The sequence below is a fragment of the Salarias fasciatus genome, chromosome 16, assembly GCF_902148845.1.
Source record: "Salarias fasciatus chromosome 16, fSalaFa1.1, whole genome shotgun sequence".
Classification (NCBI taxonomy): Eukaryota; Metazoa; Chordata; class Actinopteri; order Blenniiformes; family Blenniidae; genus Salarias; species Salarias fasciatus.
In genome coordinates this window covers 6427738-6440168 of record NC_043760.1, presented here as the reverse complement: position 1 = coordinate 6440168, position 12431 = coordinate 6427738, and the positions used below count along the sequence as shown (strand labels likewise).

General features: G+C 42.4%; 1 protein-coding gene across 2 annotated transcripts in view; it reads right to left on the bottom strand.

Moving 5' to 3' along the window:
* clasp1a (cytoplasmic linker associated protein 1a) overlaps window positions 1-12431 on the bottom strand; it is a 70716-nt gene that overhangs the window by 23808 nt on the left and 34477 nt on the right. For both annotated transcript variants that reach the window (XM_030111568.1, XM_030111569.1), the window contains 11 exons: window positions 7832-7972; window positions 7629-7702; window positions 7439-7531; window positions 7202-7347; window positions 5486-5621; window positions 5330-5400; window positions 3443-3502; window positions 2658-2735; window positions 2403-2570; window positions 1477-1523; window positions 1076-1246 (listed from right to left, as the gene is read on the bottom strand). In XM_030111568.1, coding sequence (XP_029967428.1) covers window positions 1076-1246; window positions 1477-1523; window positions 2403-2570; window positions 2658-2735; window positions 3443-3502; window positions 5330-5400; window positions 5486-5621; window positions 7202-7347; window positions 7439-7531; window positions 7629-7702; window positions 7832-7972 — 1185 coding nt within the window. The remainder of the gene's footprint in view (window positions 1-1075; window positions 1247-1476; window positions 1524-2402; window positions 2571-2657; window positions 2736-3442; window positions 3503-5329; window positions 5401-5485; window positions 5622-7201; window positions 7348-7438; window positions 7532-7628; window positions 7703-7831; window positions 7973-12431) is intronic.

Sequence of the window (12431 nt, the reverse complement as noted above, 5' to 3'; positions counted from 1 at the left end):
CATTAGTAGCAGTTAGAGCAGGAACAGGAGCGAGCGGGCAGTCTTCGGTGAGACGTGGGGATATAATCAAAGCAGGGAGAGGAGATCCTCCATGGGAGAGAAGATGTATGAGAATCTCATATCTGTGTCCTCACACACACACAGCGTGAGCTCAAAGCTGTGGTGAAACACTGCAGGGCAGCTCAGCCGCCTCAATTAGTCAAATATGTCAGCGCAGAACTGGAACAGTTCCTGTTGACAGAGCAGTCTAATGGCGAACATCAGGAGTCGTTTATATTCCCGGTCAGGGCCGAGGACACACATCACAGCAGAAAACGTCTTCACACTTCAGGATCAACGCAGACTCAAAAGAGAACTGGTGAGAAAAGACTTTCTGAAGTCGAGATTAGCTGAATTGGCTCAATTCAAGCTGTTTCACCCTTTAACACGCTGTGGAAACTATTGGTAAAAGTCTTTTCACGACTGGAAAGTTTTCCATCATTTGTTCAATGGGTTTAATTTCAGAGAGTCTAAGTGTTGAAAATAAAACCATGTCTAGTTTGGGGTTTACTTTAAGAATAAAGTCTTCTTGCAATTAACAATACAAACAATAAACAATCCAATTTTATTTGAAAGAATCCTGGTCCAGTTTAAAGTCCAGGTCATCAGAGTCTGGCCCACTTTAAAGTGTGTCATTAACGTGTGTGTGACTTTCAGGGTGATTTGCCTTCAGAAATAGAGAACAGATGAATGGATGAAGGAGATGCCCTCTATTTGGAACGATCTGAAACATGCGTTAACCCTTTAGCTGCCGCTGATCAAATATTTATCAATTTCATTGTGATGGAGCCAGTAGTAATCCTGTGTCTCACAGGTAGGAACCTCACCACACCTCACTTCTCGAGCCTTTCACAACACATGCAAAATGCCCGTTTCAAACTGGATGAAATTATTAATTATTTTCAATTTTAGCAAAGATTGGTGAGGTTCTCTCATCAGTGTTAAAATCTGTACCCAGTGCTGTGGGCACTGAGCAGGAGTCTGCCTTCCTGCAGTCAGCAGGGGGTTAGAGGGGGAGGACCGGGGAGGGGGTTACCTAATGAGGCGTAGGATCCCGGGGGGAGGGCGGCTGCCGAGCTGAACGGCGAAGAGGCGGGGACGGTGGACAGGCGGGACTTGGCGTTGGAGGCAGCGTTTACATCAATGTCACTCCGGGAACGCTGGAGGGATCCTGGAGTGGAGGGGGCTCTGCTGCCCACCAGCTTACCTGGAGCAACACACACACGTACACACACACACACACACACACACACACACACACACACACACGTTACTCACCTGTTCCTAAGATAAAAACACAGCTGTGCGAAACAGTTTGTTTCTCTTGCATTCATTTAAACGTTCTATCTGATCAGACTTACATCAGACCATCATTAGTTTGATCATTTCACCGACTGACAATGTTCAAAACGAAGCACAGAGCAGAAAGTGACTTACTTCTCGTGATGCTTCCTCCGATGACGCTTTTTACAGACAAAGGCCGGCTGGGAAGAAACAAAGGAACAGAAACTTCAGAACTTGTCAAGTTCAACACGTTAAAGACTGTGGATTTATCAACATGTGGTCCCGAGTCATCATTATTGTGGAAACTACTGGAGGGGGAAAAAACACTCTTATATGTTTAATCTTCGAGGAGAGTTTTAAGGTTCAGCGTGACTTTATTCGTACTCATGTTTAGATTTGTTCTGCAGGAAATGGCTAAATCAGGCGTGTCTTAAAAAAACAAACAACATGACAGGCTGGCATTTGAGCGAGTCGATGATAAAATACATACAAAGCTATTTTCTTGACCTTTTTCACCAATTTTAGTGGGTTTAGTCTTTCAATCACTAGTTGTTTTGGCCAATTTGTGCTTCATGAGTTGTTTTAGTTATTTCAGTTTTTTTTTTTTATCATTTCATCAATTTAAATAGTTTCAAATGGTCTGTTTTTATATTTTCGCTTTCTAGTGGTTTTAAATTCAAAGAGCTTCACCCACTTTCCATTTTCATACCTTTTATGCATTTTAGCTGGTATTTTCCCCTTTTTAACAATTTGCTCAGTTTTGAATTTTTAACGCTTTTTATTTAAACATAAAATAAGGTGGAAAACCAACTAAAAGAATAAACTGACATTTAAAGCATTTCCAAGGCCATCCGTTTAAACCGTGGACATTTAGAGAAGAGATCCATGAATTCTATGAAGATAAGAGTAGTTTCCTGATTGTTTCAAGTTTATTTTTAGTCCCTCATTCACCTCCCACAGGGGAATTTCATTATTTTTTAAATGAATTGACCAGTCAGCCACACAGAGCAGTGATCAGGGGGAGTCCAGGGTCTTCCTCAGGGACCCCCCAGCAGGAGCCAGAGGAGCCGGAGTCTTACTTGAGGCTCTCCTGTGAGGACGAGGATGAGCGGTCGGACTGCGGTAGAGACACGATGCTGTCGGAGCTCTTCAGGTGGGACTGCAGGGCCTTCTGGTAGGTGGACTCCAGAGCCTGGAACAGGTGCTCCGCCTCCCGGCTGTAGTGACCGTGGAAACCCCAGTAGCACCTGCAGGAGGGACGGGAGGACAGGGGGACATGCTGATACGGCAGAGGACACGGCAAGAATCCAGCAGAAGAAAAGCTCCGCGCTCACTTCCTGGCGATGGAGCGGGCCTCGGAGTCGGCGTCGTGGATTCCTTTCTTGATGGTCTCCGTCAGGACCGCCACGTGTCTGGGGTAGTAAGGGAACATGGTGAGGAGCGGATCAGGAGGAACTGTGGGAGCGCCGCTGCTCCGTGGGGAATGAGACCACCCGCAGCGGCGCTCGCACGCTTTATACAGTCCCCGCTACCGCCGTCGTCATGGTTACACAGCGAGGAGGACCGACACAGACCCATCAGGATCCATCATCTTAATAGCAACCCTCATCAGAGGAGGGGGGGAGGAAGAGGAGGAGGGTGAATTCCTAATGAATCCACACGTCCTCATGTAGTCAGTAAACACAGTCATGTCAGTTTAGCGGATAAATACATGAAAATATTTTAAATTTTAAATACCCCACACTGACAACACGAGTTTGAAAAAGTCAAGACAGATTTTCAAAAATTAGCTTTACTTCAATGTACAAGATGCACATTATTTTTTTTAAGAAAAGCAGACAGTTGTCAAATCATCTGCTTATTAACTTGTTATTTTTTAACCACTGCTTCCAGTCAACATACCTCAGCGGTTAATTTAAATAAATTATAGTTTTTTTTTGCTTTCCATAAGATGTGAGAAACGCGAGAAAATGTTCCAACTGCAGTTCTTTAACTGGATAAAACGAACTACGGTTTGGTTGGAGATGAAATAATTTTCTAAGAAGGTCCTGAAGGTCACATTTAAATATGTAGGCGCATAAAGTCTTTAGTTGCCGTGTACTGTGGAGGCGGTGCTCACCTCTCCAGTGTGTTGGTGTGCCACTCCTGCAGCATGAGGTCCAGAAACTCATAACAGCGTCTGGAGAAACAAGAAAAGCGATTTTTACAGTGATTCTATGCAGGCACTCACCACCATTTTCATTTAACAGCACTACAGGAGTGTTTCTCAGCTGGTTCAGATCCCAGAAAGACGACTAATGTTTCACATTTATTACATTTAAATAAGCTGCTTGTTTACACACAAAAACTTAAAAAAAATAAAATAACCAGAAAATGTAGACATAGTGAGGAAATATCCCCAAAACGGTCCACACTGATCCCTCCTGCAGCGTAGCTTCAGAATGACACTCTGCACGATGCTTCAGTTTCCATGGATTCAACAGGAAACATGTTTTTGTCCTCAAAACAATAAAACCCATAAATCATGCAGCATTGGTGAGCGCAATTCGCTCACTTTACATATGTACACAAACACATCTTTTAATCAAACAATGTTTCTTTGTTGCAACAGTAAAATTGTACTTTCAGGTTGGTAAATGTGATTTGATTCCATCTCTGGCTTTAAGAAACACTGTTAACCACTGTGGATCTCATCTGTTCTAACCTCAGCGTCCAACATCACCCCTTAATGACCAGCTGTGACCCAAATCTATGAACGTTTTCAACTTCTCAAATGTACTGAATGACACTGCGGTGCATTTTCACACTGAGATCAAACAGAAAACCACAGTAAGCCACGACAATCAGCAACTGTTATTTCAAGGCACTTTACAGACAAAAACCGACAATTTCTCATGAGCAAGTAGAGGAGACAGTGGAAAGGAAAAAACAAAACAAAACCTTCAACAGGAAGGAACCTGCAGAACCAGGCTCAGGGGTGGAGACTTTCTGCCGTTCCAGTTGAAGTGAGAGGACGGAATAACATTTTTCTAGCCGTCGGTTAAATCCAGCATTATTGGAAGGTTTTTCTGTGGTACTGTAGCAGCTTTCTGTTGTCTTACAGTGACATCTAGTGGTCATTTATGGTATGTAAGCATATATTTAAGACATAAGTTGCTTCTTTACATCAGCTCAGGGAAGTCACAGACTATAAGTCACACCGGTTTCAGCAGTTTGGCTGGCCATGTGACTGACATTAAGAGGTGACTGAACAATCAGTACATACCACGTGTGACCACTAGATGTCACTGTATGACAACAGAAAGTGGCTACAGTATAATTTCCGAGGCTAATCGTGGGCTAAAAACATGGCAATACTAGAGAGGAAATATTCTCTCTTTAAAAAAGTCAAACTACTAAAAAGTAATTTCAAAAAGGCTCAAAATAAGTAGCTTTAGTTGAGTTTCAACTCAATAAATAAAAAACAGTGTCCCGTTAAAACCATTCAGTTACTTATTCAAGCATTAAATATAAGGTCGACATAACAATCACAACATTTCATCAACGGCTGTTTTTAACAGACTCATTTGGTGTTGAAAAGTGCTGAGAAGTCATACCCAAAAAAGCTCAAATCATGTAAATTTAGCTGAGAATCCTCACTTACTGAATCTGTCACAACCCACACTCTACTATGGAGAAAAGGCATGTCTTCACAAAAAGCATTTATGTATGAAGTCAAATTAAACTGAACAAAATATGCAACTTAAAAGAGTTCAAGCACATAAAAGTAACTTTTCTTCTCAGTAGGTAAATGAAGCAGCACTCACTTCAACATTTGATGCAACACTGAGTTTGAAGGAATTAATGGAAGAACTGGGAATGTTTTATTTTTCCTTCAGACAAGAGTCTCAAAGTCTGGACTTTTGGTAGGCAAAGCTCAATGCACATTTTGTTTTCCACGACCCACCAGGTGAGAAACACCGTTTTAAAATGTCTAGCAAAGAACGGCCTGTGTGAGTCCTCTTACCGTCTGACTGCCACTGACTTGGATGTGCAGTTACTGGTGATGATGGGAATGAGGCGAGGGTAGTGTGTGTGCTGGGAGAGAGAGAGAGAGAGAGACATCAGCAGGTTAGGAATCCTCTCCGGGCTTCAGGGTGAAGGAGCTTCCTCCCTCTCTCACCCTCAGGATGAGGCGTATGGTGGCCACTCCGGACGTGGCCATGACTTTGGCACTGTTGGGCACCAGGTTGAGGAGCGTGGGCATCACGCTCTCCGCTCCGTGGTCAAACTTGTTCCCCAGGACGGACGACAGGTGTCTGCCGATGAAACAGAAGAAGTGAGGAGGAGCTACTGAGAAATGCAACTGAACTTTTACTGTGATGCTCAAACACGAAAACTTTGTCATAAGGAAATCATTTGTAGAGAAAAAGGCACTTCAGCGGCCCTCAGTATGATCAGAGTGGCTTCTGCTGTGTTCATAACTTAAGGCAAAAGTCTTTGCTCATCAGTAATTCCTCTGAACCTGCATATTTATCATTTAACACCATTTTCAGGACAATTAAATTGTTCTGCTCTCTGGCTGCTCTCCAAATTAACAACTCCGTTATGGGCTTCTGCATGTGGCAGAGGATATTTACGCTTCATACATGAATTAATAGTACAAACTCAAAGCAGAAGATGCTCAGCCACAACATTGTAGTCTCTTGATATCTTAATTACTGGTTCTCAAAGGGGTTCTTCAGTACTTTTATTTTGAAAGAAGTCCTCACCAAATCAAACATTTGAGAGTAAAACCCTAATTACGTATTATTATTAACATGCTTTCGTTTCTGGACTTGTTGTAAGTGTAATAAGGACAAGTTATACCAGCTTGAGCACAATAGTTAGAGACATTATAAAAAAACCTGTTATATTCAAAATACTGCTTCAGGTTTATGGTTTCTGTATTTTACACATTCAATTATTACCATTTATTTAGCTGGTCATGTCTTGATGGACCACTACATGTCACTGAAAGCTGCTACAGCACCAAATAACAGCCATTATGACTGTATTTGGCCAGAAAGTAAAAGTGAAAAAAATAAACAGAAAGATAAACTGTTCCTGTTGAATCTGCTATAATGGCGCCAGCTGGGGATTAAAATGTCAAATAAATACAGAATGTATTAAAAAAAGAAAATATCAGTTTATGATCCTGCATTTCTGTTAGAGAGGAGTAAAAGTTTCCTTTAAATCGTTGTTGTGAAATGTTGTGTTTTAGTGCAAACTGCGATGTAGTATAAAGGCTTGGAAGCAACACCTCTCCCTTTAATGTGAGGAAACATTTTAAAAAGGGGGAAAAAGCAGAAAGTGTGTTGGCGATATCACAGCAGCTCCGTCCATTCATCAGCTCCTGCATCCTTGCTCCGTTCCATCTCATTACTGGTGGATTTAATTTTAGAAGACGGATGATTTTAGGAGCGAGCAGCTCGCTGCTTGTTTCACGTTCGAGAGAAACTGTTTTTAATTAGCTTCAGTAAAGAAAGAAAACTTGCAGCGTTTTCCCAGCGTGACTTAATTAGTTCCACCTTCATGTTAATGTCAGAGCTGTCGGTCAAAGACACCGTGACACCGCGTGATTGGAGAAAACTGAATGGATAGTTAAATTACAGCTGACCTGATAGTTTGTCATCAGGTTGGAATACAGGAGGTTTCCATTGTGAATCAGCTCATTTTCAAACTAAAACATTTTGTGCTGAATTACCTCACTTTCATAAGGAAAAAAAAAAAAAAAAAACAGAAAAAAAACTCTATCATCTGTGTTTGTGTTATAAATCATTTCGCTTGTTCATTTCCTTTGCTGACTTGAGGTTAAATCCTTCTACCGGATGCATCAGAGCGCTGGCTGGCGTCTCACCCCAGCGTGATGCAGGCCTCGCGGACCACCTGGGACCGCAGGTCTTTGGCCGACAGCTTGAGGGGGGCTTCCAGGAGCCTCAGCTGCTGGGGGAAGCCCTCGTACTCCACGGCCCCGGCCAACACGAGCGAGCGCACCTTCTTCAGCTGCGGAGGACATGAAGCACATGCGGGTCTGAAGGGTTTTCCCGCCTGATTTCTGCTCTACATGCGAGTGGAGGATGAAGGGGGGTGTTACCGCGACCACACGGTGCTCCCAGTCATGCTTGTCGTCTGACAGCATTTCTCTGATCTTCGTTAGCTGGTCCTCCAGCTCTCTGTTCGAGTAGATCTGAGCACACAGAGGTTTAAACATCAGTGGAGCGTGTAGACATGTAGAAAAGAAGCAACGGTCCTCTGAGAAAGAGCCGCTCAGGTCTCTGCCTCACCTGGACTGACGGCACGTCTTCGAAGGCTTTCATGAAATCCTCTTCATCCACAGCTCCAGCTGCTGCTTCTTTACCTTCAATTAGAGTTCATATTTGATTTCTGTTTATTCAGAAGTGACACAGTGGTGTGATGAACTACGCTAAACTTAACGGCTGCTTTTCACGGATAAAACCTGAAGCAAAGAGCGGAAAGACTCCCTCACCTGTGGTTTTGGTGGAGCTGGCCGAGCTGGGTCTCCTCACCGAGCTGATCACGGTCCTCCTGCCACTGGAGGGCGCTTTGGAGGACGAGGAGGAGGAGGACCGGCCTCCGTCCACCGAGTCCTCATCCTCGAAGTTCTTATCTGCAACACAGGAGTGGCAGAGGGTTGAGGCTGTGACGACTGTGTGAGGAAGGCTTCCAGTAAATCCTCCTGACCGCCGCTTCATCGCCCGACTCCTCCGAGGCCTGCCTGACTCATCTCTGCATCACCTCGGTCTCTCACACACACACACACACACACACATAGAGTGATGGATACAGTAAGGACTTAAAAAGCAACAGGAATAATAAAGAAGCAAATTACTTTCAGATTTTGGATTTGTCTTCATAATATGAATGTAGCTGAAGCTAATGCGAATGCTACATCCCTCGTGGTGCTGGCAGGAGGACGAGGTTACCATCCATCTGCATCTTATTGTCTGGAAAATATGGCAGTTCAGGATCAATGATAAAACAGGAGTGGAGTAGTAGCTGCTTTGCATAATGCAGAAGTTACAAATAACAGTTAAAGAAAAAGCACAATTTGTCACTGAATTCTCTTCAGTATCACCGACGCTAACTGATCATCAATAGCTCAATACAGACAGATTTCAAAATCACATGCACTTTCATTTGAAAAGCTAAAAAAAAACAAAAAAAAAAAACAAAGCTGACCTATAAAAATGACCAATGACCTTAATCAGTTCAAATATTTGTTCAAGATTCACATTTCAGTGGAATTAAAATGTAAAAAGTCAAACTAATAATTTTGACTCTGCTGATTATCCGATTAAACAAAGAACCCATCCAGCACAAAACAGCACAACACAGAAAACACACTGTAATGCTAAGGCTACCAGCTTTAGCATTAAGCAGGAAGGAAAGAGAGAGAGAGAGAGAGAGTTAGAGACAGACAGAGAGACAGACAGACAGACAGACAGCCATGTGGAGACAGCAGTTAAAGCCACCAGTCCTTACGGGTACAGATCTTCTTGCACACCAGCTTCCTGAACATGTTTCTGCTGCTGCATCGAGCTCTCATTTCATCCACCAGGCAGGGGTGTGTGCTCTGTGTGTGTGTGTGTGTGTGTGGGTGTGAGTGGTGGTGATTTAAACAGGGAGGAGCCTCTTTGTTGCAAGGTGTCTTCTCACTCATCACTGTTTACCTCTCAATGATACAGCATAACTAGGAAAGATTCAACGCATCCACAGGAAGTCGAATCAGTCTAATCAACAACATCCAGAGAAGTTTTTGTTTTTTTCTGCATGAACTGCTCATAAAATGTGATGTGAACTACTCACATGAATAGATTACAGCTTGTCACTGCCATGAGTGATATGTGCAAGCAGGAGATATCAAACAAGCTCACAAAAGGTCAATGTGATGAATATGAAAAGCAGGGCACGACACAGAATCATCAAGTCAACAAGTAAAAGCTGTGGGGAGCCAGCTAAGGAAATGCTTCTCACTACAATCACAGGAGGGCCTCAAAAGCTTGAAAAACAAATACAGCATCAACAACACAAATATTTTCACACAGTATGAATCACACTGCACTCTATTAGCATTAAATCCTCCCAGCATTCTGTGTGATCTGGATCTGAGAGTGCATTTTATTTAATAAATCAGACCCAAAGTTTTGCTTACTTTAATTCTCAGTAATTTACTCACTTTCTCAATAACAATTTGGCAATGAAAAAATAAAGTTTCTCATGATCTGCTAACAGAAAATGAGCATTAAAAAAGAACAAAAAGAAGTTGCTGCTATGGACTACAGTTCTGCATTCAATAACATCACCCCACAGAAAGTTGTCTCACAGCTGCCAACAACGTTTCTACTTTTTCACATCCGTCACAGATCACCACGTACTACTATTGCTATATTAGCTTTAACTTTGTGGTGTGGTGCAATAGAAATTGAAAACTTAAAGAGTCAAAGTAAAAAAAAAAAACTGTTGTCAAAATGAGAGAAGAAAAATGTACACATAACTACATTTAAATGCAGAAAGAAGTAGCTAAAGGTAAATGAATGTAAAATTGAAATACACACAGCTGAAAGCTGGATGGGTGGTGCCGAACTGTTGCACTATACTTTATAATTGCAAATAGGATTAAATGCTGTGATCATGTAAAGACATGGGCTGATTGCACTGATGAAGTGCAGAAGCAAACAGCACAGCTGCGTTTTACTGTCAAAAATCAACCTCTGAGAAATGATACATAACCTAAAAATACAGGTGATGGCAAACGTCTCAGTGAGACAGTGAACAAAGGAAACGTACTGCCGGTGGTACCCTGGATGTCCACTAGATGTCAGTCTATACTGTGACCACTGCGAGCTGAAGCTGCTCAAACAGAGCTGCACTCTGAGCCAAATCCAGAAGACCTGCAGGCACTCTGGGTTTGGAGCAGAAATTCTTCTTCAAGAAGAAGAAAAAAAAAAAAAGATTTGAATAGGGAGAAAACAAAGAAACAGTGTAGCTGGATCAGTTTCCTGCTCTTCAGGCCGTCCTGGTTTTCAGAACGGCTCCATCCTCAGCAGGCCGACAGGAGACCTGCAGCCGTCTGATAGTTACAGTAAAGATGGAGGACGGCTGGAAACCACCGCTATGTCACAAAACAAAAACAGTAAATATGATTTATGTATTGAAGAAATCTACTCAATTTTCATCAGTTTTCCATCTGTGGCCTTCAACTGACAGATCCTCACTGACCCTGACTCTGACCCTGACCCTGAAATATAAAGCAGAAAACATTTATTTCAGTGAAAATATAAATCACATAAGGATTAAGAGACAACCTTTCTCATATTCTTCCATCATTACTAATAAACTGAACAAGTCAGGTCGTTTCACAGTCTTTTAGATTTAAGCTAACAAGCCAAGAAAATCAAACTTGTAAGTTAGCACAAATATAAGATTTGTGCTTTTTTTTCCAAACTGGTGGCGACAAATATCCCAAGTAAAATGATTAAAAGTAGAGTTTCAGTTTATATGAGTTTTGATACAACTAAAACAAGCTTTACCACGGAATTTTTATCTTAAGAAACAATAAGGGGAGGAATTAATTCATATTTGGAAGAATGCTGCTAAGAACTGCAGACACAAATATGACAGGGGAAAAGATCAACAAAATAAATAAAGATAAAAAAAAATAACACATCTAGTTACAGCTGGTATAAATGAGGGGAAACTAGTTAAGGCCAAAGTGAACTTTATGTGGAAACAAAACAAATTCGACACCTAATGTCTAATTAAATCACAGTGACGTGGACACACAGTCTCACCAACACACTAAAGCTGAAGCCTTCAAAATAAGAGCCTGGAAAGTTTTCCAAGCTTCTTCTGAGCTTCCAACGGTGGTTTGTGACGGCGACCTGATTTTAACTGTGATTTTTGTTTCATGTGTAACAAAAGCTCAAGTAAACTCTTGGGTCGTGTCAGTTTAACAGAAATATTGGTGTCTCGCTAAACTTCTGGAGCGCTGCATTAGCGACGCCAGAGTTTCCCAGTTCAATAAACCAGCGGTAACAACCTTTCTGCCCTGGTATAACCGTCACATGGTCTGCTTGCACCAGGGCAATTCAGTGTCTTATAACTACATAAAGGAAATGGTAACTGGACCACACTTACATAGCGCTTTCTGCAGTGTTTCAACAGAGACCAAAGCACTTCACACCGCACTGTCACACTCACACACACATTCACACACCAGTGGAGGCGTCTCCCTTGCAAGGCACTCAATCCGTCCACGAGGAGCAGTTAGGGGCTCAGTGTCCTGCTCAAAGACGCTTTGGTACATGAACAATCAAACCAACAACCTCCCGATCGCATGACAACTGTTCTACCAACCAAACCAGCCATTAAAACAAGACCATTAAGACTCTTAATCTTAATTAAGTTTATGAAATACATTTAAAAAACGTGATAAGGAGGACAAATAAGTGAAGTAAAATAAATTGTTTCATGGAAAGTCTGAGTTAATGACAATGATTGAAGTCCTGATTTGAAAGAAGGGTGTGTGTCAGCAAAAGTTTCACGAATGAGGAGCGGAAGAATGTGAAGCTGCTTCACCTCGTTATTTCTGACTCTCTGATCAAACCTCTTCCCGAGGACCTCAGGGTGAGAACTTGTTCTGACAGACAGCGTAGAGAAAGACATTAATACGCCCCGGTATCGGATCAGTATCGAAAGTGAAAAAGCTGGATGGGAGTAGCCCCGTTAATTCAGGTACACACTACTACAGGATCTTATGATCAAAACCATGACAGATGCAGATAAGATTGAATGAACTGAGGGAATGCAAACATCAGACTGCCTGAGAGTTCTGGCAGGAGTGGTGGAGATACAGCCAGATGAATGAAGTAAAACTGTTCAAAGCCATGTTTCACTGTGTGTTTTCCTCATTTTACCACCAGAAACCGAGTCCACCCTGTCAAACAGCCTGAAACACCACATGCATGATGTGCCCACACCAGCGTGAGTGTGCACGTTAAGCTCTGTGCACGGCCGTGTGTGTGTGAGATGATCAAAGGGCTTCTGTCTGAGAAGACACATCCCTC